The 27,072-nt window shown below is 41.1% G+C and overlaps 1 protein-coding gene across 4 annotated transcripts in view; it reads right to left on the bottom strand.

Annotated features, from left to right (window-relative positions):
- Positions 1-3,911: 3,911 nt before the first annotated feature.
- Positions 3,912-27,072, bottom strand: part of sema3fa (sema domain, immunoglobulin domain (Ig), short basic domain, secreted, (semaphorin) 3Fa) — a 69,104-nt gene continuing 45,943 nt past the window's right edge. For 2 of the 4 annotated variants that reach the window (XM_011492622.4, XM_078947020.1), the window contains exons 5-19: positions 25,628-25,747; positions 22,351-22,440; positions 21,493-21,586; positions 20,074-20,193; positions 18,323-18,462; positions 17,976-18,090; positions 11,195-11,264; positions 10,540-10,684; positions 10,215-10,437; positions 9,964-10,052; positions 9,164-9,205; positions 8,499-8,656; positions 8,358-8,425; positions 8,128-8,261; positions 3,912-6,166 (exon numbers count right to left, since the gene is read on the bottom strand). In XM_011492622.4, the coding sequence (XP_011490924.1) occupies positions 5,738-6,166; positions 8,128-8,261; positions 8,358-8,425; positions 8,499-8,656; positions 9,164-9,205; positions 9,964-10,052; positions 10,215-10,437; positions 10,540-10,684; positions 11,195-11,264; positions 17,976-18,090; positions 18,323-18,462; positions 20,074-20,193; positions 21,493-21,586; positions 22,351-22,440; positions 25,628-25,747 (2,037 nt within the window). In that variant the 3' untranslated portion in view covers positions 3,912-5,737. The remainder of the gene's footprint in view (positions 6,167-8,127; positions 8,262-8,357; positions 8,426-8,498; positions 8,657-9,163; positions 9,206-9,963; positions 10,053-10,214; positions 10,438-10,539; positions 10,685-11,194; positions 11,265-17,975; positions 18,091-18,322; positions 18,463-20,073; positions 20,194-21,492; positions 21,587-22,350; positions 22,441-25,627; positions 25,748-27,072) is intronic. The other 2 variants (XM_011492623.4, XM_078947021.1) reach the window with 1 other exon arrangement.

The following is a 27,072-nucleotide window of genomic DNA, read 5'->3' as shown; positions in this document are numbered from 1 at the left end:
TATTACAGAAAAACAGGTTAAAAACATCCTGCTCAGTTTTGTACAAGCTGGAGGAAGCGAAGCAGAAAGTGGTATGAGGTGTCTTCTGTTGCAGTAAAAGGAAGCAGATAAACTGGGTTCCACTAATGTGGCAAAAACACAGAAGTGTGCAGTGAGGGATGGGAGGCATGCTCTGAACTTGAGGGCAGGCTGTGATTTGGGTTCTGTCAAAAGATTTTCATTTCATTTGATTGGAGGAAATTGCATGAAAATCAGTATTTTTTGCTAGTTATTCAGCAATTAAAATGAATGGAACATTTATAGCAAACGTGAGCAACGGTGGGTATTTTCTGAAACTAGAACGGCCCCAAAACCCAGAAACCCTGTGCCCCTGCAGCAAAGCACGAACAAGTGAAACTAAATGATTTAATGGTTTCTTGACTCCCTTTGACCTGCCGACCTGCATGTTTTTGCATGTTAGCCTGCCTCAACACACTAAAATCAGCGGATTGTTGAGTTTTTCAGGTCTGAGAATGACAGCCATTAAAGGGTGGTATGTTTGCAGGGAAACACAGAAACTATTTGATTGGTAAGCCCAAGGACTGCTGGTGAAACATTGTGATTTCATCAATCACGATGATGAGCGGATAAGTGATTCCAATTGCAGAAAATCTCTTCAAGCTGTCAGTGTGTGAATTAGTGAGTGTCCGAGTCATGAAAAAAGATCAGGACATTAAGTTATGTTTCTTCATTTTATACTAAAATAAAGGAACTGGTCTGTGATTTCTCAAAGATATATTGCAATAAAGATGATGCTGGATTCTCCAAACTGATCTTAAATGAAGTCACATTCTTTAGCATTCTTGAGTACAAGAGTGACTAGATAAAAAATAATCAGTTAATTTAGTTATTTGGATTTTATTACATTTAATTATACAGCTTTTATAAACATTGATCATTTAGATGCCATTACACAAGGAAGCATTTATGGTTTCAGCTGCAGACATGCTTTGCTTCTGTAGCAGGTAAAACATTAAAATGATGATGATCTGTGACCGACCCAAGAAAAACACAACATATTTATGTTAAACACGTGGAAACATCATAGCAGAATGTGTTTTTTTCTTAACGGCAACAGCAGCTTTATTGTGAGACATTTACAGTAATGAAAGGCAAGTGCATTCTGTGTGTGGAGGAACTCCACTGCTCTGTTATCCCTTGTGCTATCTTAGATGACCCCACCCTTACATTGACGTGTTCTCCCTACCATGACAAAGGTGGATAAAGGTGGAAAGATTTCATGGAATCCATGGACACCAGTGAAGATCACAAATCATTGAAGAAAAAAGGTTCAGAGCACTGTCTAGTGGGTCTAGATGACCCAACTCCCAATGTTAAAGTGCCTAGGATAGCACAAGGGTTAAGAAGTAAAGGCAACAAAAATCTTTTTCAAAATCTACAGTAACTCTTGAAACAAATGGTAGTGGGAATAGTTGGAATGGTTCTTGCTGAAAATGCTCTGGAGGTGAAGAGAGTATCAGATACACTACCGTACTCACAATTAATCAGGGATATTATGAAAAACTCAGTAGATGTTGTAAATACACGGTGTTTGTTTCACTTTACAGATTTTCAGGCTAAAGAAGCAATTGCAGTGGAATAAGAGACACCTCATTTTGTGTTTTCAATACTTACTATTGTTGGAGCTAAAACCAAAAAAACTCTAAAAGAAAACCATTTTCAATGTGGCATCAACATCAACATTCTGTGGATGTTTATTTTGCTGGCAAGTCATTCCAAGTTCATAATTTAAACAGCCATGAACACACCACATTACCAAACACGGACGAGCAGCGCCACCTGGTCATAGCGCCTTCAGGTTGGTAGCAGGCGGTCAGATGTTGCAAGTGGACTTGGTAAGTCTCAAAATGTCATCAGGAGACTTGCATCAAGATGCAGAACTAGTGAGAGAGTTTGTGACAGACCAGGAGTGGAGCCCCATCAGTGACAGACCGCAACCATGACCAGAACCTGAGGTCCTCTGACCTCAGACATAGTTTAGACAATGCCACACAGCTGCACCCCCGTTTACCAGATGTGAGGGGTACGGGGGGTTTCCAGACCAACCATTCACAACCGACTTCACCGCTTTGACTGGAATGCCAGACGACCGTTGCAGGTGACTTCACTGACACCAAAACACCGGCGTGTTTGCAGTGGGCACACAACCATGTGACCTGGACAATGCAGCAATGGTCCACGGTCCTGTTCACTGGTGGTTTGGGTCACCATCCACAGAAATGATGGACGTCAGAGTTGCTGATGAAGGCGAGGTGAGGCGACACGCTGAGATCAACACGGTCTCCAGGGGTCACTTTGGTGGAGGAGGAGCAACAGTCTGGACGGGCATCACCAGTCGGCCCCAAAACGTATTTGGTTATTAGATGGTCCAGTTACTACACATTCTTACTTCAGAGACATCATTAAACTACCATCATCCCCCGATTCCACCGGCACCCCCCCAACTTTCTGTTCATGGAGGATAACGCTCCAACACATGGTGATAGGTTTCTCACAGGTGGGCTTCAGGAAGTCGAAGCGCCTCATTTGGTTTGACCAGCAGTGACCCCTGACCTGAACTCCATAGAGCAGGTCTGGGACCTGCTGAAGCAGAGACTGGAGAATCGTTCCCCACCTGACAGCACCTTCAGCTAAGGCTCTGGTCCCCAATCACCACAGTAGCAGGCAGCTCCAGGTCCTTCTCAACACCCAGAGAGCAGAGGGGCTTACCCAGCATCCTTGGTGTTTGATCCCCTGGTATTCTTATAGTGTAATTGTGCGGGTTTTCCTGTGTGTTAATCTTATTGCTTCTGTTTCAAGAGGTGGGAGGCTGAAGTGGTGGACTGCTGGTTGATTATGGGTTCCTGTGTGCCGTGTGGTTCTCCCACCACGTGTGAAATGCATCACAACATATGGTGCTGTTGTTTGCTTCTGTTTCTGTACAGTTCCTGCCACCTCAGTGAGCTTCCACTTCCAAAAATTACCACTGGCTTGATTACAGATTTGTATGCGTAGGAGCCAATTTGATTTTGTAGTTTGTTTTAAGACGGTGTAATTTCAAGTTGTTCCTGGGTCAATGAATTTTGTATTCTTATGTTTTTGATGTTCAAGTGTACATGTGAATACACAATTGCAACAATTACAGACAATTATGCACAAAATATTAGGCACACACAAATCCAGTGAGTCTGTTTTCTTTCCATACAGAACCACAGGTCGCACTTGGGAACAACAGTGGAACACATTGCCGCAGAACATCAGAGGCTAGTGAGGAGCAGGAGACCTTTTTTATTGCTGCAAATGGTGATAAAACCTGCTATTGACATGGTCACTTTTTATTATTGAGGGGCTTCTCTATTATTGTCTTATTTTTGTGGTAATAAATATCAAACTCATGAAAATTGTGTTTCTTCTCATTCATTATTAGTAATATCAAAGGTAACTTTTACGTATTTCATTAAAATTCAGACCACATAGGAAAAGGACTCATTGAAACAACAAAATCCCTAACTTATTGCCAGTATTGTAAATGCATAACTATAACCTCCATGCAGATGGATTCTCAGCCTGACAGCATTTACCCAACTTTATTCAACCTATTGATTGAGTTTGGTTCCTTCAGACTTTACTTCTTCACATCAGGGATGAGTTTGGCATAAACGAACAGATCATTTTCCCCCCTAAATGTTGAAGACACAAGTCCACAGACCCCAGGTTTGAAATGCTGTGATGTCTCTATAATTACTGGTAAGAGTACTGTTTAACCCCTCCACACAGTAATTCCCAATCCAGGACTCAAATTCATTTAGCATCACCTTAACCCACTCAGTTTCACTCTGCTCATTGGAACAAACAATAGCAACAACAAAAACTTGTTATTATAAAATATAGATTTAATTTATTAGCAACATTAATGAGGAAGAAAAAGATTGTTTTTACAAGTCATTACATTAATACCAACTGTGCATATCATACATAATCTCAATAATTAGCCAAACTAAGAAAACAGATTCACATAATTAAAGGATATGCAAACATATTTTCATTTTTTTTCCCGGAGAAGACAGTGAAAAGAAAATCACCGTCATCCAAAACTTTCAGCATTTCCCCATCGTAAAAAGAATCCATAATCCCTAAAACAAGAGAAGACATTCACTTACATCCACAGCAACATCACATTGAAGACAAATACCATATACTGTACATACACTGTACATGCATGCACGTTGAAACTCTGTTGTGGAAGATTGTGGCGTAGTTTTCTCTTCGAGGTTGGTGAGCAGCATGTTGGTGGTTGAACAGGCGATGCCATTTCACTGTGTCAAAGTTTGAAGGAGACTGTTGCACCAATAACTGAGGGACAACATGGCTCTGTACCAGCACCATTAAAAATCAACGTAGTATTCTCAAACATTGAAGATTTGAGTGTGTGAGCTAGCAAGAAAGTGTCATTTTTCTCTCCAATGTTTACATAAAAATGGCAGGAATGCAAAAAAAAGATTGTATATATATATTTAAAAGTCTACCTTTCATTGACATTCTAAATGATATGTCGGGCATACTAGCCCTTGTGCTATCCTAGGCACTTTAACATTGGGGGTTGGGTCATCTAGACCCACTAGACAGTGCTCTGAACCTTTTTTCTTCATTGATTTGTGATCTTCACTGGTGTCCATGGATGACATGAAATCTTTCCACCTTTATCCACCTTTGTCATGGTAGGGAGAACACGTCAATGTAAGGGTGGGGTCATCTAAGATAGCACAAGGGTTAAAATCCTTAATTTGGCTACAGAAGGTGCTTTGTTCAGTTAACGTGTCCAAACCTTTCCTGCTCATCCATAGCTGCCTGCTGGAATATCTCAACTCCACAGAGACAAAAGAAGGCAATGTTGTGTTTTCAGCTTTTGTGTCACCATTTACCCAAATAACAGCTTATCCCAAAATAGCATTTGTTATTAACAAAACACTCATCTGCGACGTTTACATAAAACGAAAACAAAAATTGTGACATTTTTTGATAGAAAGAATAAGTATATTTGTGGCAAGGAGGGTTGGCCCACATCATCTACTGAGAGCCTTTCCTTCACCACGTCCACAACGTGTCACAGCTGCAGTGTAGGGGTGTTCGGACTCCCATCAAATGTACTGCAAAATGCCATTTTTCTTCCATTTCTGCTTGTATTTTACAGAAAAGATATACAGTACATAGTTCTGGTGAGAACTCATAGGGATGCCTGACTTTGACTTTGAGCTTAGATTTCAACAGGATCGCCACTGACAGGTTTAGATCTCCTTGTCCCCTGTCCTGGGTTATGTTGCTCTTTAAAAAAAACAAAAAAACAACAAAAAAAACACCAAATATAAAGATATTCTCAACAGAACACATTGTCATGAACAATAACACTAACAATAATATTATAACAATAGTATTTGCACAGATTTATCTATTCACAAAAACATGTTGTCTGGATAGGTACAAAGAATTACTTTTTACAACCTACAATAAATATTGTGTATTTTTTCCCCCCAACTTTTACAGAAAAGCTGTTGATGGTTTCTTCTGGTTTGTCTTTCTGATCATCTAGCGTTTGACTGGAGTCACTGTGCTCCACGGAGGGCTGGAGTGGAGGGAGTTTGTGTCAAAAAGAAAATTAGAAGGGAGGTGTTGGAGCGCGGCGGGCTGCATTCGGAGCTCCTCATGTTTCAGCAGGAGTAATCTCCTCTCCGTGATGCCGGCGGTTGCGAGGCTTCTTCTGTTCTTTCAGCTCCTTCAGGCTTTTGGCCTTTCCATCTCCAAGACCGCTGTCTCCAATCTGCCAGTAATTCTGGCAATATTGGTTGATCAGATCCATCTCTGGCTGGTGAAGGAGCGTCAGCAGGTCTTTGTACTGGTTAGCACTCGGGGGCCATGGACTGGACTGCAAGGGGGCTAAGGCTGGATTGCTTGTCTCCACCAAGACATTGTTGACCATGCGACTTGAGAGGACCACCAGCTGCAGTTTCACCAGGGTGTGCTTGAAGTTCTTCTCTGTGGATGTGCACTGATAGATCCCACTGTCAGAGGACTGCAGCGAGCGGATCAGAAGACCTTGATTTGTTTTCAGGATGCGGCCTCCTGAGGAGACCTGGAACAAAAAAGAGGATGGATTTTCTAGGTCACTAAGCTACAGTCAGTTACATCTAAAGACCTTCTAACTCTACGCAAATCAGGGTAAAAATAAATAAAATTAAGAAATGCTTTCATTAATCATTCAAAAGCTGCTGCTACCAGTGTGCAGTTTAGGGAACAAAAAGGGTTTTTCAATAAATACCAAATCCTAGTGAAATAGGTTTTTGTATGCCTCAAGAAGTTCCTTAGTTAAGAGATAAAAAGGTTTTTGTCCCTGAAGCTACGTTCACACCGGGCATGCAACATGCGTTTGGCATATGGTGTTCACACTCGAAAAGCCGGGTGGGGCTTCTTCTTCTTTTTTACTGTTTTCTAGTGCATGTCCGCCATCTACAGTTGGGAGAGATTTTGTGCAAAATGCCAAAGCAGGGCAAATCTGGTGAATCTTGCTGCAGGCTTTTTATTTCACAGCTCTACTCTGAAATATGAAAGACTTGGTGTGATAGAATACCAGCGGGGCACAAACCGCAGTCTATTCATTTCTCCTTCATCTTTCCTTTTCAAACGATTGGCACTGCAGTGAGTCCCTGACTGGTCTAAGTTCTACCTGGTTTGACTTCCAGTGCGCGTTCAATTGCCACATTTTTGTACGATGAGCCTGAAGACAGTCGTGGAATCTTGTGTAGCGACGTGTATGCGTGAGAGTTTTGAAAAAGTGTTTACGCACATTTACATAGAGATTGACAGAACGCGTGTTGCTGAAGGTGGTGTGAATGTAGCTGGAGACCAACCATTCCGGATATAAAGTCACAAAGATAAAGTGGGAAATGTTCTGTGAGTTACCACCAGGTGGTGCTAGAGCTAAACTTATATAGACAAGAAAGGCCTCGTAAGACACATACACATCAAATTTTGACACTTTAGCTAGAGTAGTTTTAAGAGATATAGAAGTACAGGCAATGGCAACTTTTGCAGCACCATCTATGGGTTAATTTGTGGCTGAATTGTAGTATCACACCTCTCCTTATTTGCATTATGTTTTTATGGAAAACTGTCAGGGATTCAATCAAATCAGGGATGCTACTGGATTTGCGGTGATCCAAATAGAGTAAATATCAAAATTTGTGAAGATTAGTTAAAGTATATTGAATAGATAACCAAAACATGTTTTACAAAAAAAAAAAAAAATCATTTCATCTGAAGAAAGTGGGCGGTCCAATTTTAAAAACATGTTTCCAGCATCAGAACAATCTACAATATCTGACCATATGATGGCGCTATTGAGACAGCTTTTAATTTGGTGGGGTAGGAAATTACATAACACAATCTGTAGGAGTTTTTGATGTATCAAAACAGTTAAAGTTGAAGTCTAGTCCCAATTATTTCCAATGGGTAAAATGTTTTTTTATTTTTTTTTTAGTATTCATGACAGTAAACTAGAACCAAATGGTAGAAAAGTAAAAGAACGCTAATTCTAATGGAGCTTTAGAAACTACAAGTGAATGCACGTTGATAGCTTCCTCAAAAACGCTGAATGATAATAATATGATTATAAAATTTAATAGAAAAGTAGTTTTAACTCTAAAAACTTAATACAATTAGAGACAACTCCTATTTATGAGAAAAACTAAACAATAGGCCATAAATGTTTCTTAATATTCATACATTTTCCTCATAATAATTAAAATTTGTTTTTCTCTGTTGGTTTACAACCAATAAAAACGTAGATATAAATTACCAACTAAAAATAATAGATGATTAAACTCATGAAAGTAAATAGATCAATATCCACCCTCTTTTGTTCATTCATAATCTGTGGCTACTAGTCTGGTGTTTTCTTATTGCTGTCTACAAAGAATTGAGTCAAAGTAAATTTCATGATAACAACTTTTCCGTCTCTGTCGTAGTTTTTTTCTTACTAAATTCTTTGTTTTAGTTTAGTTAGTTTAGTTTAGCTCACAGTAAAACGGCTCTCACCTCTTTCCTCCTGTCACTGTTTTCCTTCAGCAGGTGCCACTTTAGGGACACGTGCGGCGATCGAGCCTGACACTCCAAAAACGTGGTGCTTCCCTCCACCCCATACTGCACCGTCTCCAGGGTATTCTTGTTAGCTGTAAAGCAATGCAAAGGAACACCAGGCTGTTTTATTTTGAAAAGCCTACAAACTGAAAATGATGCGTAGATCCTGTTACCAAGAGGATGCTCACCGTTGGAATTGTAGCCTCTACACTGGCGGATGGGGTTTCCATATTTAACGTCCTGTCGACGACTCCGTCTGGAGGCACCAAATCAGCCGTCAGACACACACAAAAGAAACGCTCTTCCATCTATGTCGTAGTTTTCCTCACCTCTTCTGTGAGGCTGAATATCTGGAGCAGGATTTCCCATCCCAGGCACAGTACGGGTCCCGGGCCAGACAGCAGTCGGCACAGGCCTCCCCGTACACATCACAGCGATGGAGAGCCAGGTGAGTGACACCCAGGACTGATCCCACATACAGTTGTTGCTTTGATAGAAATGGACAAAAAGACCGTTATGGTTTGACCTAAATACAAGCTGAGAAACTGCTATAATATTTATTTAAACTGGAGTTGATGACATCACTTGTAAGACCCAAAGTGCAAACTACAGCAATATCTTTAACTATTTTACCCCTTTTGTAAAATAAAAACATAATCAGCGATGAATCTGTGAAACCTAGAATAACCCTTTGAATGCTCTCTTGCTTTCTTCAAGGATCATTAATTGCCTTATTTTACTTTGTACTTCAGAATCTGTGAAAATTACCATAAGTTTTTAATCATCAAATAAAGGTCTTTGTTGTGTAAAATGGGAAGTTTCTCTTGTTTCCTTTTTTATTATTTGTTCTTATTTGTATTTTAGGTTGAAACCATCTCTCTAAAACCTTTTTTGTTTACTTTTAATTTGAGTCTTTTACTTTTTTCAAGACTCTCAGGATGAGCAGAAATGCCTTCATAAGTTCACTAATGACTACTGTTTGTCAGTGACTTACTCGTTTTGAAGAAATCTTCATGGTGGTGATCGGCGTGGGGACCTGCAGTAACAGACGTACCGGTCGGTGTTAAATGTGCACATAGGATGTTTGACATTACAGGAAACAGACTTCACAGATTGTGTGCGACTGATGCCTTAGTCACATGCAAACTTGTGCACGGGGGTCGACCCGAACGGGTACGGATCCAGGGCTGATCCAGGTGCGGCTGCATTTGAAGGATTTCCCTTGTGGCTCGTGCAGCCACCTCAAGGGATGTCATTGAAATGGAACGTACCATTGCCCTGCGGGTGATGCTATCATACAGTACCCTTACACCACACTCCAGTGGGTAATGAGGAGTGAGTACTGACCCCTGCATGCACAGGGTGTGCACGTGATACATAAGTACTCATAGGACGCCTGTTTGATGCCCACAGAAACTGCACTTATTTCCACATTTCTAACAGTCAGGCTGGATGCAAGGAGCTTGCACTTTTCACTTGATCAACCTATTGGCCTCCTTGTGCAGATTTTGGGGGTTGAAAAAATGTAAAGTATGTCTGCGTCTCACATATGTTTTTACCCTTACGTGTTGTTTTGAGTGTTTTGTCACCCATTGCATGCTCGTAGGAAAAAATGTGCATGTGTCATTCCTTACTGAGGAATCTAGGATCTTAAAATTTCGTGCTGGTCACTGGCATGCCCTAAACAAGTTTGTCTATTTTTTCGCTCCAAACAGCGTGTATCCACCCGTATGGGCAGTTGTCACTCTTAAATAAGTAGAGTCGGGGGGGTGGGGGATTGATTCAAAAACTGACCTTGAACACTTCAACCTCCTCTAAGACCACCTCCTCTATCTGCAGGTCGTCTCTTGGGAGGACGATGACCTTCTGGACTGTCCCTCGATCTGAAAGAGTGAGAAAAGAAGAAACTTAGCTCCAACTCTTTTATTTTTCAGTACACTTTTACTTTAAATATTTAGCACAGAAGTTTAATAATGAATCTCTTTCTTTTTCCTAGTCGTTTCATTTTTATGTGTAAAGATCGGATTCGGCCCTAAAGCACTGACCTGTGCCCAGGAAGAGCACCTCATAGCTCCCATCTGCAGCTCTCACTTGATCCACTGCAATGGTGGTGAACTCATAGTCCACGTTGGTTCTGACCACCAGGGGGCGCTTGTGCACTGGATATACAGAGTTGTACATGGTGGGGTGGTTTCTCATGAAGTTGATGACCTCATCCGGGTAATCTTTTGTGGATTTCATGTTGGGGGTGAAAGTGCCTCCCGGACACTATTGACAAAAAGATTCATGTGTCAGACTTCCTCTAGTCAGTCAGACTGTGGTTAGTCACTTTCTGTTATTGAAAGAGGTGTTATGTTTTAGTTAACCCACTGTGCCAGGTCGAGGGTAGGGGATCTTCCCCCCATATGCCACCCACTGGTAGTTGGGCCCTTCCTTGTGGGCGAACGGCCCGTTGAAGACCATGCGGATGTCAGCCATGGAGTACACACACACCGCTGAGCCTTTAAACACAGATCTGCAGGTGGAACCGGTGAAAAACACGCAAGCGTTAGCTCCAGGATTCACATGAAGTCGCTCTCTGCATCGAGGTTGGTGAGGACTCTGCGCAGCCGGCCGGCGGATGGAACTTTCTTCCCACATAAGCCAGTCTGCCACTTGCAGAAGTGCACAAACGCATTCCCAAACTGACTCAAGTAGAGTCCAGCTGTCTGACACATTGACATACAAACACCCACGTACTGCAGAGAGCCAGCAAAGCACAGACTCATGCTGCTGTGTGGTGGGTGCAGTGTGTTTGCAGCTCCTGTTATGGGGCCCTATCATTATCGCCACATGTGTTTTTATCAGCCGGGTTGCATGTGCTTGTTGTCTATTTCTGAAGATGGAAAAATTAACTGTATTTTTCCCCCAAATATCTAAATCAGGACATGTTTACTAGGAATTTGTGCACTCGTCTTCCTGCTTTTGGCCTTGATCTGTCTACATAATTGGTAGATAAAATGCAGGGGAGCTGTCACGGACTCACCCTGAAACTGAAAAGACTCCATAGATGACTGGATTCTTAGTGTCTTGAGTTGGCTGAATGTAGACATCTCCTAAAAGAGACAATGGAAACAAAATGATAGTATTTAGCTCCAGTGATACATTAGAAAAACACATAGTATCGCAGGCCTTTAAGGGCCTGTACCATGAAAAATCAACTTTTTGAGCTTCTTAGCGTATTATAATGTTTGCACCAGCCCCTCTCAACCCACAACGAGTGAGTTCTCACATTGTGACATAGACCAGTGAGAACAGGCCCTTAAAGGAAGAGTCGGCACAGCCAGCCCCGCCCCCAAGCTAACTAATACACACACTTTCTTCGCCAAGCCGTTGGTGATCGGCTAAATGCTTTTGTTAGACTCCACAACATGCACGTCCATCTTTGCAAAGGTTTGGATGTTGTTTGTTTGCAAAAGGCAGACACGGGCTGCACGGTGGTGCAGTGGTTAGCGCTCTTGCCTCACAGCAATAATGCCCCCGGTTCAAGTCCCGGCTGGGGGGGGACCTGAAATCAGGACACCAATGGGGGACCTTTCTGTGTGGAGTTTGCATGTTCTCCCTTTGCATGCATGGGTTCTCTCTGGGGACTCCAGCATCCTCCCACCATCCAAAAACATGCTTCATATCATCAATAGGTCCATAGGTGTGAATGGGTGTGTGATTATGTGTGACCCTGCAACGGACTGGCGACCTCTCCAGGGCGTCCCCTGCCTTCGACCATAAGTGGCTGGGATAGGCTTCCCCAGCCCCGTGACCCCGAAAGGGACAAAACGGAATAGAAGATGAATGAAAAAGCAGACACGCTCCAGGCTGACGTCATGAAACGATGTCGGAGCAAAGCTGGTGCCCCACAGATCAAGTCGTCTTCAGGTTAGGAAAAGGGCTTTGAAAATAACTCATAATTCATAAAAAAATGAGTTCTTCATGGTGCCAAAGGTAATATATGATCATATATATGGATCTAGTTTACTCTGAAAGGCTAAGGAAAAGCATGACATAGACCCTTAAAGTACGACTTAACTGTTCTACTTAAAGTCCAGCTTCGATCATATTTTGAAGAATGGTTTTTTAATCATGATTAGGCCATTTTTAGCCGAAATAAAAAAAAGCCTGCGTCATTTTCTAGGACAGTTTCTGCAGAGCGGCAGTAGTTCATTTGAAATTCACCTCCAAGTTGTGGGCGGGGACTGTTGGTGTGAAGTAAGCCCGCCCCCATTGCCCATCATTCTTCAGTTTACACACTCTCCTGCTAGCTTACAGCCCCTCAAAACCCCAACCTGACATCAGCGGTGCAATAAAAATGGTGAGCAATATTGGAGCTACTCAGCCGTACAGTTTAGAGCCAGATACCGGCTCAGATGAGGAAAACAAAGACGTTTTTGGTTCTAATCGTGTGCAAGTGGATGCATCAGAAGCATGGAGTTTGTGGCTTGCTGTAGTAGTTTCTACGTCAAAGCTACAAGCTTTCTCCAACAGCATTTTCCTGTCTGCTCTTGATTCACGATTTGAATAAAAAACTATTCAGAAAAGCAATTAAGCGCTTCGTGAGAAAAAGTCCACAAGAACATCGACATTTTCATCACAGCGGGTCTTTAAAAACATTCAAGTTATGGCAGAATTCCTGCAGATTTAGGAACAAAAGCAGTCATTTAGCCTAAAAAGAACATGTTATTACCAGAACGTGTACCTAAGTGTTTAAAACCCAACGTAGAACAACTATATCCTTTCCTCTGTTTTTGCAGCATATTAAATTTGACCTCTCTAAGGCCCAGACGACTCAAAGATGGAGACTTTTGCTTCCTTCGAAGGGGAGATGAGGGACAGCTTCCCATGAATTGTGGTTACCAGAGCCTCACTGAGATCCTGAATCTAAACTCTTCCAAAGCTGAAACTACAGTGTCGGAGCCTCAGCAGGGAATAGAAGTGAAACAGAGATGTCTGATGAAACATGGCTTTAATAGAAGCCACATGCATCCAGTGACTCTGGAGCAGAGCCAGCGGTGAAGCCGGACTATCCTCCTGATGGTTTCATGAGGGAAGTGCAAGGAAAAAACAGTACAGGAGAAACTGAAATACATTTTGAGCAGGCTGAGCACGCATTTAATGGTTTTGCCAGTGGGAAAAAGGTAAAAAAAAAAAAGCTGGAATTCCTTATTTGAACAGGTCTTAGATAATTATCTATGGTTAGGAATCCATATAAACGAGAAGAGGTGTGAAATTTGACTCTTCTTTCTAGCAAGAACTCTCTTATTTTCTTTGGATTTTTCTCAAATATCACTTTAATGAAGTGGAGAGAAGCCACAGAAATCCTGATGCAATGTGATTCAGCTCTCACCGAAATGAATTACATAAACACAAAAACATTTATATTGTAAAGTTTTCCATGCAAGAAGTTCCCAGTCTGCAGCATGAAGAAAAAAAATCTTTGAAATCTTTTTTGTGATAACAGAACAAAATCTCCTCACATGCCATTGTATGAAAACGACAGATAATGACGGCCCAGTAAAGCCAAATTAACTTTTGGCAAACGCTGTGAAAATTCATGACCCGCCTGACGCCAGTCTGACAGACCCCTGGCTGTGGAAGGAAGGAAAAGAGGTAAATCAGAGAACTGGAACAAGTTGCATCACTCTGGCTAGAGTTCTTGATGTGTTAGCTCAGACGGTCTTTGAGGCATTTCACATTCACACCTGTAATTTCTGGAAGCATAATGCGAAGAGCCAAGCGATACAAAGTGTTCAAAAAAAATCTAAAGCTTTTAGTTAATAGTTATTCAGATATACTTTCAAAAAAATTATAGTTTCATGTCTTTATTTCTTTAATTTTTTGCCCCTAAACTTGTAATAATGTTCATTTGAAAAGATTGGTGGCTGAAACTGAAACCCAACAATGTGCAACAACAAAAGCGAGGCTTACATGCAGACTTATCCATAATTACAGGCACCGCAAATTTATGGTTATAACGATTTCATTCTTTTTCTTGCATGGAAAGCGTTTTCATGTCTTGCATCTGTGTCCTTTTCTGTCTCTGAGTTTTCCTTTTCCCATGGTGAAACCCTGAATGTCTCTTTTCTTGAATCCACTCCACCTTCTCCCTTGTGTCCTCAAGCATCTACTCTGATGCCTCTGGCGGGCTCCGTCAGGACCAGCTCGACGGCAGACAGTCCATTTGTACCAGACCGTCTGCGGTTTGTGGGGAGAGCAGCCACAGCGCTGTGGGATGTTCCACTGCACCTCAGGTTCCACAATGACCTCACCGCAAGTTCTCATTGGCGCTGAAGACACATGACCTGCAGCTCTGCAGAGAGACTGCTCACGCTTCAGCAACACTGACAGAGGAGGGCCGTCCTGTGACGAGCACGGCGTGCACGGCGTGCTTTTGATGCATGACCAACGTTTGCAGAGCCTCATCACTGCACAAGCGCCAGAAGTCAGCAGGGTTTAGCTTGTGGTTAGAGATGGATTTTTATAACTACAGTTTAACTGTGGAACACTGCTTTAAACGGATAAAACAGTGCTCACTAAAGTTTATACATTTTATTGAAACTGTTGCATCGAGACACCAGACTTGAACTGGAAAAGTGAGGTAAAAAAAAAAGTCATGTGTTAATTTTTAAAAGGGAAAGGCATCTTAAATGCTATTTGACACATTAAAGTCCTACTCCAACCATCTTTTGGTCTGTTGGAAAAGCTTTCCCAGTGGTCTTTAATTATGATTATGATGTTCTTAGCCAAAATGTAAAAACCTGTATTGTTCTCTGGGACAGTTTCTGCAGAGCGGCAGTAGTTCATTAGAAATTTGCATCTGGGTTGTGGACGGGACTGTTGGAGAGGAGCAAGCCTTCCGCCATTTCCCATCATCCCTCTGTTTACGCTCACCCGCTAGCTTACAGTCCCTCACACTCCCAACCTAACATGACCTGTGCATCAAAAAGGGGAATATTGAAGCTATCCAGCCGTTCTGTTAATAATAATAAAACAATAATAATAATAAAACATTTATTTATAAGGCGCCTTTCTGGGCACTCAAGGTCGCGAACCTTGAGTGAAGAACCATACACCAGCTTGGGCGGGGAAAACGAAGACGTTCATGGATCTATTTGTTTGTGTTTGTTTGTTGTTGTGGCTTACCGTAGTAGCTTCTTCGTCACTTACAAGCTATTTCAAATGCCTTTTTTGTCTGCACCTGATTTGCCACAACTTGAATAAAACGGCAATTTAAGGCTTCATTTTCTTATATACACCATAAAACTAAAAGTATTGACTCACCCATCCAAATGATCAGATCAGGTGTCCTAATCAGTTGTTCTGGCCACAGGTGTATAAAATCAAATGCAGACTGTTTATACAAACATGTGAAAGAATGGGCCGCTCTCAGGAGTTCAGTGAATTCCAGCGTGGAACTGTCATAGGATGTGATCCGTGTAACAAATCCAGTGGTGAAATTTCCTCACTCCTAAATATTCCACAGTCAACTGTCAGCTCTATCAGAACAACATGGAAGATTTGGGAACAACAGTAACTCAACCACTAAGTGGTAGACCACGTAAACTGACAGAGAGGAGTCAAAAGTGGTTGCTGACTTTCTGCAGTCCACTGCTACAGATTTCCAAACTTCATGTGACCTTCAGATCAGCCCAGGTACAGAAAGCAGAGAGCTTCATGGAATGAGTTTCCATGGTCGAGCAGCTGCATACAAACTACACATCACCAAGTGCAATGCAAAGCGTGGGATGCAGTGGTGGAAAGCACGCCGCTACTGGACTCTAGAGCAGTGGAGACGCCTTCTCTGGACTCATGAATAACACTTTTTCATCTGGCAATCTGATGGACAAGTCTGGGTTTGGAGGTTACCAGGAGAACGGTTCATTTGGGACTGCACTGTACAAAATGAGAAGTTTGGTGCAGGAGGTATTATGGTGTGGGCTTGTTTTTCAGGACTTGGACTTGACCCCTTAGTTCCAGTGAAAGGAACTCTGAATGCTTCAGGATACCAAAGCATTTTGGACAATTCCATAATCCCAACCTTGTGAGAACAGTTTGGAGCGGACCCTTCTTCTTCCAACATGACTCTGCACCAGAACACAAAGCAAGGTCCATGAAGACATGGATGACAGAGTCTGGTGTGGATGAACCTGACTGGCCTGAACAGAGTCCTGACCTGAACCCCATAGAACACCTTTGGGATGAATTAGAGCAGAGACTGAGTCTTAGTGGCTAGATTTTTAATTTCGTAAAACAAGATTTCTTAGTAAGACAATTTTTCATACCCAATTGGCAGATTATTATGGCTTTTTAAAGATGGGGTCAGAGTTTTTTTACTTATTCCTAAGGGGCCTGTTTTTACAGTGTATGATAAGATAATAAAAGGGAATTTTAAAAAACCTTTCTGAAATGAATTTTGTGTAGCAATTAAACAAAAAACAGGAGGTAAAATAAAAATAAAAAAACAGTCATCCCATCTGTCATTATAAGGTTAGCAATGTTTTATATTCCTCTTAATCCTGTCACTCATGCGAATGACAGAAGGGTTGGGATGAGCCACGGAAAGTAAGAATGATTCCTGTTGCTCATTGCTTTTATGACGGCATCTGTGGCTCTCTGCTTTTTAAATTCTCAAAAAAAAAAACCTCACTGCTGGTTTTCATAAGGATGCAAACATCTAGCATTACACGTGTTTTGCTGGGCACATAACATTCTACAGTCACGCTCATGTTCAAAGTAGCACGAACGTCGAGATTAACATGCAACACTCAGTGGTACCTTAATCTAAAGCTGCAGCTTTCCTGGTTTTCATGGTCGTATTGCTCTACATAAGAAGACATGCTGAAAGCTCCTGGATGTGTGGTCCTTCTGTGCAGTGAGCTGCTTTTCCTCACAGCACAGAACATCTGAACGTGGATTAGGATCACAGGGAAACTGTGAAGAAAGCTGCCCAATGTTGACAGTTATCTGTCAACATGGAATCCTGATCACGTTTTTATTAATATTATGAAGAGCTTTGCTTGTACTGACACGACTGAGTTCTCACTTTCATATGTACCGGTTTCTGTGTAACCCTTGTGCTATCCTAGGCACTTTAACATTGGGAGTTGGGTCAATATGCTGCAAATTAAACCCAATCTTAAACCCTACCATGACAAAGGTGGATAAAGGTGGAAAGATTTCATGTAATCCATGGACACCAGTGAAGATCACAAATCACTGAAGAAAAAAGGTTCAGCGCACTGTCTAGTGGGTCTAGATGACCCAACTCCCAATGTTAATGTGCCTTGGAGGTGCGTTAACATTGGGAGTGGAGTCTAGTTTGTCTAAGTTTAAACTTTTTTCCGTCTTTTTTTATTGTGAAGCACTTTGGAACACCTAAAATGAGCTTTAAAGTGCTATATAAATAAAGCTTCATTAATGAATGAATGAATGAATGAATGAATGAATGAATTCATTCATTCATTCATTCATTCATTCATTCATTCATTCATTCATTCATTCATTCATTCATTCATTCATTCATTCATTCAATATGCTGCAAATTAAACCCAAGCAGATTTATTACAGAGATGTAGAAACTAATCTGAGAAAATCAGTAGTTTGTCACAATTGAGGTCAGTTTTGGATGGTTTGCTACCATGGTGACTGGACTCTTAAGTGTTACCATTACTACATAGGAGGGAATGTGGCGCACAACGTCCAAAGATATTTGGGTGGAGTAATGGGAAAATCCCCCCAAAAAAGTCCCAACAAACTGAAATGGAAACTGAACTCACTTAGTTCATCAAAGTGCGTCTCCGTGCCGTCAGGCTCGGGCACTGAACAAATGAGCCGAGTCTTCAGAAACGTGCTCCACTTGTTGACCAGACAGCAGTGTCCACCATCATCATTCTGTACAACACAAGCACACAAAAACATACACACAATGGTGAATTTCCAGAAAGCAGCTTCAGCAGAAACCTGCTAAACGGATGCAAATCAGCAAAGCTGCTGTTTCTGTGAATAAAGGATTGTTTATATTTAACTAAGTGACTTTGCAGGGAAAGAATAATCTTTTAAGTGGAGCAGCAGAGTCCGAATATTTTTCTGCAAATACATCTGTTTACTCTTTACGATTATTTACCAGGCAGATCCGTCCAATCCTGGACTGGGTCATGGGACTTTGACCCATTTCAGAGACTTTCTCACGGAAAAAGAAGTAGAGTTTGTCATCGTTCTTCTCTGCGCTGTCTGGGATGAGGTGAGCATGGACAAAGGTGGGATCTGAAAGAAGCAAACAAAGTCAAAGAAATCAGGAGAAAATGTACAATTTTTGGCTGCACATAAGTCATTTTACTAACTGTAAGAAAGGGTCTTTGACTTTCTATCCTGTTGCACAAAGTTTTGTTTTTTTGCTATTCGACCAACTTTTTTGACACATAGGCTTTAGTACGTCATTTTCTGAGTATAAGTCATGCTTTTTGCATAGTTTGGCCCGGGCTGAGACCTATGTGTGATTTAAAAAAAGTAAATATAAGCTCACAGTCTGGTTATTTTCTCACCAACAACCACTAGAGGGCACTGTAGGGTGTGTATCAGAATTTACTACTGCCAGTAACGCAAAAGAAAAAGGCCTGTCCAAAACAAACATTGAAGAGAATTTGATTGTTCTCCTGAACTTAGTAGTTTTCCTATTTGCATTACTCCTCTAATTTTATTCTTGCTTTTATTTTTTCCCTCTTTGGACTAATGCGGGACAGCAAGTCATCAAACTGGGCCACACTCAAAGCAGATGCAGCTCCTGCAGCTCCTGCAGCAGGAGTGAAGCTCTCTGTCTGGGAGAGTCTCTGAATGACCTCATGGACCCAGACATGCAGATGTGCTTAGCGAGGCTTTTGTAGAGCTCTTTAAGATAAATAAACCTGATCTCTGAACATCATCTGTGTCTTCCATGCATTGTAAACAGGATATGCAGTCAGTTCAGCAATGAGGCTGAAACGTTTTGATGGTGGTTCCTCCCACTCACATCTGGAGCTTCAAGTTTATGATCTCATTTCTGGACAAGTATCCAGCAGCGACTTTGACATGCGTCAAAAGAAAGACGCATAAATCAAGTTTGTTGGAAATTTCTGACAACTCTGAAGCATTGTTTTGAAATTCTTCATACGCTGACTTGATCTTTGATTTAATGTGATGTAATTTTAATTTAGCCTCTTAAGGTTTAGTATCTTTGTAAACTGGATGCCATGACAGAGAAGCATTGTTCCGTGACATCAAACGTGTCTTCAGCAACACATCGCCCTGCTATTGGCTGCTTTACTGGGTCACTAATGCATTCACAATACAGAAGGGGCCGCCCAGACTGTGAGTCCAGGGTCCTAAACAGGGACAAGAGAAATATTCGAAACGATGGGGGGAGTGGAGCAAACCACTGGGATGTTGGGGGGAGGGTAGTGTCACATACATGCCTGATTAGCAGGACTCAGGTGTCCTGATTCAGAGCATCACTAGCAGGGGACTGTTGTCAGGGCAACGGGGTCAGGAGGAAATTTAGGAGTCTTTGAAATATGTGCAGCAGCGGCATGAAAAGACTGAACGGGAGTTAATGAAAGAAGCTCGGCTTGCTTCAGAGCGCAGACACCTCTAGTGATTATTGATTTTCACTGATTAAACCCTGCTGCTCCAACACTGACCCACATTCTGCTGTCATGCAAATAACTAGTCCAGTTCCTTTGGAACTTTAGGTCCAACCGGATTCTGGGATCGCATGGTTGTGAGCAAAGAAGTGTTAAAAACACGAAGAGGCAGGTTTGAGGAATAAATTAAAATGGTGTGGAAGAGACGAGGGCAGGAAATGAAGTTGGATGCAGACCAAGCTGTGCGTCGAGACATTACCGTTTAACCATCTGGAGTTGTACTGATCAGTCCTCATGCCTGTCTGCTTCCCCAGAGTACGAAAGATAGCAGAGTCTGTTCCCATGAAATCAATGTAGACTCCTGCGTACAGCTCTCCGTCTGTCAGTCACAGAAATAGGAAAAAAAAAGGGTTGAAAACTGACGGGGTCAAAGGTGAGAACATTTTCAGATGAAATCACAGGATGAGATGTCAATCACGGTTGACGGAAATGTTACTAGAAGGTTGAACAATTCCTCAAGGATTCATCAACGTTTCAGTAACAGCATGTGCAGCTGCTGTTGGCTGAAATGAACTTCAACTCTTCGTGACGACAAACCAAAATACATCGCTGCAACTGGGATCAGTTCCTGCCTCACAAGTCTGTGAGACACGTTTAAACCAAAAACAATGACCTCATTACAGCACAGCAATCCCATTGACAGATACTATATCAGTCAGGATAATGGGAAAGTACAGAGAGCCAACATAGTGGTCAATAAAAGTCCAAGAAAATGTTGATCTGACTAAAGTTTCTGTCCAGTCACAGTGTTTGAATCCTCTATATAATGAAGGAAGACCCAATGGAAGCCAAATCAATGGTTCCCAAACGGAGTCGGAAAGGCTTGCTTCACCTCTACAGTGATTGCTTCTATCGGTCTGACTGATGAGTGTCTACGCTCGAGTCAGAGATAACCATATTGATATTACAAATAGCAATGTGTTTATGTGTGATGCAGGGAAAAAGAACAACCAGGGAACTAAAAATCTCAACTTCTTGGCCCTAAACCAGAACATTTCCAACTTTCTTTGTGTGGTCAGAGTGACACATCCTTCCCGTCAGAGTTATGTAAGACAGCTTTGCCGTCGTCAGCTGTAGCGTAGTTCGTGTGATGGAGCGAAAGAGAAGCTCTTTCTTCCTTAGACACACAAACACACAGAGGGCAGGAGGTCGCTTATCAGCGGCCTTGTCTGACCACCTGTACACTGCTGACAACCAAAGTGGGACCACACATTAACAGGGAGACCCATCCATTTGACCAGATAAGGGACTACTGACAGACTACCAGGCACATAAACCCTGTTGTTGAGTGATCCACTGCTCTCCCCCCACCAAGAAATTCTAGTATTCTCTTGTCTCAGCCTTTATATGGTATCATTTTTACGATATCTTGTATGAAGTACTTGACTTTCCGACTTCTTGTGCAAAAAGCTTAAAATTAATAAATAAACGGATGGAAAAGGCAGAAACATTCAACTGATTTCATTTGAAATTCAAGTTAAGGCAAAAAAACTGGACAGCTTCATTTAAAACAACATATTACTTGATAAAGTTGCTCTCAACTATAAAAACTAAACATATATTTCTTCTTTTTTTTTTAACAAAAAGATATATTTCAAATAAAAGTGCAGGAACTCACTGATCAAAGCAGAGACACTGTTCAATTTGGGGTCATAGGGGCATTTTCCTTTCCCAGAATCCACTTTGCCAGGTTCAAGTCGGAAAATATATTCCTGCAACACAAAGGAATTTTGAGGAATACTTTGTCTGAGCATTTGAATCGATCCTTAAAAACGGATTTGTTGTTTAAACCTGTTTAAGGTGAAGAAAAAAAGACTTAAATCAATTCAAAACAATGCTGGACAATGCGACCCTGAAGGCATTAAAAAAAACACATTTACAGCACTGCTGTGGAAAGAAAAAGAAACACAAAACCAGCTTTCAGTTAGAAAGTGTTGGAGGAAAAACATTGGGACGGTTCCAGGACTCATCCAGCACGCTTCTCATGTTAGTGAGCGCAACAGGTTTTCATTCTTCCATGAACATTTGTGTCAACAGTGATGCTATGGTAACGTCCAAGAAAATAATTTGTGAAATGCGTTTGGCAGAGCAGAGTTAAAGTCAGAGCTGTGCCTGTAACCCATGTTTTTTTTTCGTGGAAAAACAGTTTGTGGCAGAAAAAACAGGAGTATTTATGTGAATTAGCAAAAACAACCAGAAGGTTGCCTTCTAAAAAGTACAAAAAAATAAAAATCAGTAAATGGGTTTTAGTTTCATTCTTTAAGTTTGTGTTGGCGGAGATTAAAAGGGTTGCATTAAAAAAAAAAAGATTTTAAACCTAAAACACACATAAAAAAAACTTTTAGGTATTTCAAAGCCATTTAAAAAAATGGGGAAACAAAAAATTTACATAAAGTTAAATTTTTCCTTCTTCATCTGTTTTGAAAAAAAGACTTTAGGAGGGTGTCAAACCCCCCAAAAAAATCCCCCAGCCCACCTCTGAGCTCAAAGGCTCTGACGAAGGGACGATGTCTGTTGCTCGACTTGTTCTCCCTGCTGACTGGGGAACCAGTGAAGAGTAGAAGCCCTAAAAACAGAGACATGGCACAGAGCGCCACCTCATAGTCAATACCGGACATCGTCAGTTAAAAAATGGAATTGAACAACTGATGAGGTAAACTGAAAATTGAAAAAAGAAAAGAAGGAGGCAGTGCGAAGATATCAAAAAGTGAGGAAAACCATAATAGAAGAAAAGTCAATGTCAAAGCAGATAAGTGAAAAAAGAAAACCGGATTTTCAAATGGAAATGTTAGCGTGAAAGTCATGCAGCATCAAAACACCAAGCAGGACATCAAAGAAGGAAAAAAAAGCACAGAATCTTGCCAAAATGGAGATTAGACGGTAAAGTCAAATGAGAAGAAGAGATTTGTACAAGAAACTATTTCTTTTGTCATTCTAAAACAGGATCGTAAAGGCCAAACTGCCTTTTTCATAAAAGACCCACTCTAAAGAAAACAGTGTTTATTTTGTTTTTAACAAGCTCTTGTGGCATTTTTCTGACGATGGAGGACATCTATGAAAGAAAATAAGGCTTAAAATGACATTTTTTGAGTATTTCTTAGGTTAAATTGCTGTATATCAGGAGCAGATGCCGTTAGAAAAAGAAGCGGGCCACAGCGGGCCACAAGCTCCCTCCCTGCTCCGCTCCATTCTGATGCATCCACAAATAGATCCGTGTACGTCTTTGCTTTCCTCTGCTGAACTGCAATCCGGGTCAAAAATAGCTCCGCCTTTCTGCTAGTCTGCACCAATGGTCCCGCCCACAACTCAGAGGTGAATTTCTAATGAGCTCCTGCTGCTCTGCAGAAACTATGTCCTAGAAAACAACACCGTTTTTATAAATGATTATTTTGGCTAAAAAATCCCATAATCATTATTAAAAGCCCACTGGGAACTCCATTAAAACAGAAGATGATCAGAGTAATGCAGAACAGTAAAGTAGATCACAATAATCGCTGAAATTGCCAAACCTCCACATGAAGCTTTATGGAGGTAATTTACAGTCATATTCCCAGAAGAAGCACACCTGTCCTAAAATGTCAGAAGCACAGCACTGCCATATTTAACATAATCCCAGGCTGACACCGAATCATATGAGGAAGCAGCAGAGGAACATCAAAGGAGTTTCCAGGCCGACTGTTACTCAGGAAGGAGCTGCAGCTTCAAGCAGAGACCCACAGGATGTGTAACCATGCCTTGTAGGACAGAAGAGGGTTTCTGAACAAGTGGCTTTTGTTTACATCTAATGTTACAGAAGTAAAATCTTTACAGTGTGAAGTGACACAACATTTGGGCCCCAAGGGGACAGGGAAACGGACAAGAGGGACACTGACCTTTATCTAAATATCTGAACCCCTGATTTAAGCAGCGAGACTAAACAATCAGAGAGGTGAACATGAGCGTGTGGCTATAACAGGGCCGGCAGCTGCTGCAGCTCTGCACCGCCTTCCACAGAGGGGGGGCCGAGCTACAAGACCGATGACGGATGGGAGGCTCCATTAGCGGTGATGGCCTTTCGGGGGCACCCGGCCGGCCAGACACAGACGCAGACCACAGGCTGAGCTGTGGCTGCAGAGGTGATTGAGTGGGAGGGGGTGGGGGGGCACTTCTAGAGTGACACGTTTTTTAAGAAACTTTATTGAGTTTGAATCACTTCAAATACAAATATTAGACAGTAAAATTACGCAGGTGCATAAAGCCTAAATGCACTTTAAATTAACAGAAAAGGGATGCAATTTCAAAGATAAATAATTTTGAAATATATGTGAACAAATAAATACGTTTTCAAATATTTAGAATATGCCAAGAGAACGGAGCTTCCTTTCTTTAGTGAGACAGTTCTTCACCTCCTCAGATCTGCAATAATGTTCTCAAGAACAGAGTCATTGTGGATCATTTCCTGATTCAGGATGACTTCAGATCTTGTCTTCCAAATGTGTGTATCAATTACACACATGATCAACCAGAATAACCATCTTTTAGTGTCTGGGAGTTTCTCTGTGAACATCATAGAACAAGGATTGACATGTACATTAAAACTAACACTGTTCATTTTGGTTCTCATTACTTTAGTCCTATAGCCGCCAATCAGATGATGTTCCAGAGTTTCCTCTTCATCACAGGAGGTCATTGAACAGATTTTAGTTTGAACAAAACCGCTCCCATAAACTACGGCTCAGTGTGAATTCTTTTATCCTTAATGTTTTTGATTACTTGGGGACTATTTTCTGGATTACAATGCTTCAAATTTACTTGTCTTCCATTTAAATGTTTGGTAAGGTTTTATAAGTTACTGGCATCTTTAGATTTTGAAATGTATGCATGAGGTCCCCAAAAAGTAATGGATAATAAAGTTTTCCTGCTCCGGCTCTGCCTTCAGTCTGTTCGAAGGACCTCCTGCAGTTCTAACCCATCCAGCATTTCTATTCACTGCGCTTTGTAACAAATAGAAACACAATACTTATTATGCTGCACTTTATTCTATTTTCTTTTCATACTTGTTGTTAATTGTTGTACTTATTTTGATTATTTAAAGTGTTTTTTACCACTCCAAGGCTGCTACAATTTCATTGTATAAATATGTAAAATGACAATAAAGGATTCTGATTCTGAATCCGATTTTAGAAACTGGATACATATCAGAAAATGATTGAATCAGGTACTCCAAGACCTCCACTTTCTTTGCTTTAATACATCCCTTGTCTATTTGTCCCCTGCACCAGTTTAGCTATTTGTTCATTTAGAAACATTGTTTTTTTTTGTGTTGGGGGAAATATTGTAGATATGGGTTTTAGTTTTTATAGTTCATATCTTTGTTGTCCCGTTGGTTGATCTTTTCACCAATTTCCTTTTCCTTTTTTAGACCCGTTTGCTTGGTGGCAGTCGTTCTTGCTGAACCAAATCCCAAGAATCCGAATTTCATCTTTAATTTTGAAATTTACGACGACACTTTACCGTTCCTAGACCTAGAGGGAAGATTGGAGCCTTACTGAGTTCAGAGGGTCTGGTGAGGATCCCACAGCACCAGATTTGAAGACAGACAAATCAATAAAAAACTAAGATGTGGAAAATGGTGCAAAAGAATCAGAGATGATGAAGGTTGAGTTTTAGAAGCAGAAGGAGGTGTCCAGCCTGATTGACTGACAGTGTTCTTAAGGAACTAAAGAGTAAAGGTCAAAGTGTCTCCATGGGTGCTCACTTGTGTCTTTGGTTACCTGTGACCTGCGTCCTCTGTCCACATATGTGCAGATGGGGTTGTACGCGCCTGTTCCACACACATACAGGTGGGTTCGGTTCCACGGCTCAATTAGGCGGATGAAGTTTCCACATTCCCCCTTTGGAGAAAGAAAAAAATGTCCGACAGGATTACAGACTTTCATTGCAAGAATAACAACAGTAAAAAATAAAAAATGCTACACACAAATGAATATTCAACAAGCATTTGTAGCCAGCAGCTGTTCAAAAATCCTCAGTTTGGCCAGTCCAACAAAAGTGCTGCATCTGGGATGTGGAGTGAATTTGCTGCTAGGATTAGGGCTAAAAACAATTCAAACTTATTTACACAAACAATTAAACACATTCTGGGTTTGACTAAACCAAAAGACAACGGTTCAATTGAAATGTAACACATTCATGAGAAAATCTATAATAACAGGGTTTGGAAAGACCTTTCAAGTGACACGAGTTAAAATTGTTGTGGTCGGAGACAATGATACATCAAAGTATTACTGTAGGCAAAGTTCTAGCAAAACACATAAATTAAAAATGGATTTTAAGATTTATATCCTTATATGTCCTCTTGTTATGCAGAAAATTAGATAGCCAATGTGCTAAATGCTTTACAATTGACTTTAAGATTCTTTTATTAGTTTATAAGAGTCTAAATGGAATTGGACCTTAATTTATATCAGAACAACTTCGTTTCTGAGCCTCCCAGAGGCCTCGGGTCCTCAGGTGCAGGTCTGCTGGTGGTCCCCAAAGGTTAGATCAGAAACCGGCAGTGAGGCCTCGCCTGCAGAACAGCCTGCCTGAGGATGTGAGGGCTTCATCCACTGTGGGTGTTTGGAAAAAAAAAATAAAACTCGACTTTTTAGCTCAGCGTTTAAATAGGTTTTACATTTCCTCATGCTTCATTTTGATTTTATGGACTGTTTTTCTCTGTTTGCTTTCGTAGAATGTGCCTGTGTGTTGGTTTATTGTTTTATCATAATTTCTATTTTGACTATTATTTTTAGTTTTTTAGTTTTTTATAATAAAAGCACTTTGAGGTGTTCTGTAACAGGAAAAGGGCTCAATAAATACAGTAGAATTTGAATTTAAACCCAAATTTAAGGGGGATTAACACAGAATCTGAGAAAGATTACATTAAATATAAATACACACAAAGGAATTTTTTACTATCTGAAATTGAAGTAAATGCCTTAGTATAGATTAAAAAACAAATTGATGAGGTGCGCAGAGGCAACTTATACACAATTTTAGGTCAGCAACTGAAAATGCACCATCACCTCTGAGCCTTCCTTTGTCCTGGAGACAATAGAAAGTGACCGATCTGCTGACCTGAGAGAGCAAGACGGAGCTAATGTGGAGATAATGTGGGGCAAGACCACAAAGACACGAATTTAAAAAAAACAAAATGAAAATGATGAAAACGGAGACA

The sequence above is a fragment of the Oryzias latipes genome, chromosome 5 (assembly GCF_053564925.1).
Source record: "Oryzias latipes strain Hd-rR chromosome 5, Olatipes_Hd-rR_3.1".
NCBI lineage: Eukaryota > Metazoa > Chordata > Actinopteri > Beloniformes > Adrianichthyidae > Oryzias > Oryzias latipes.
The sequence above is the reverse complement of the archived record's forward strand: the minus strand, read 5'-3'. Positions and strand labels throughout refer to the sequence as shown.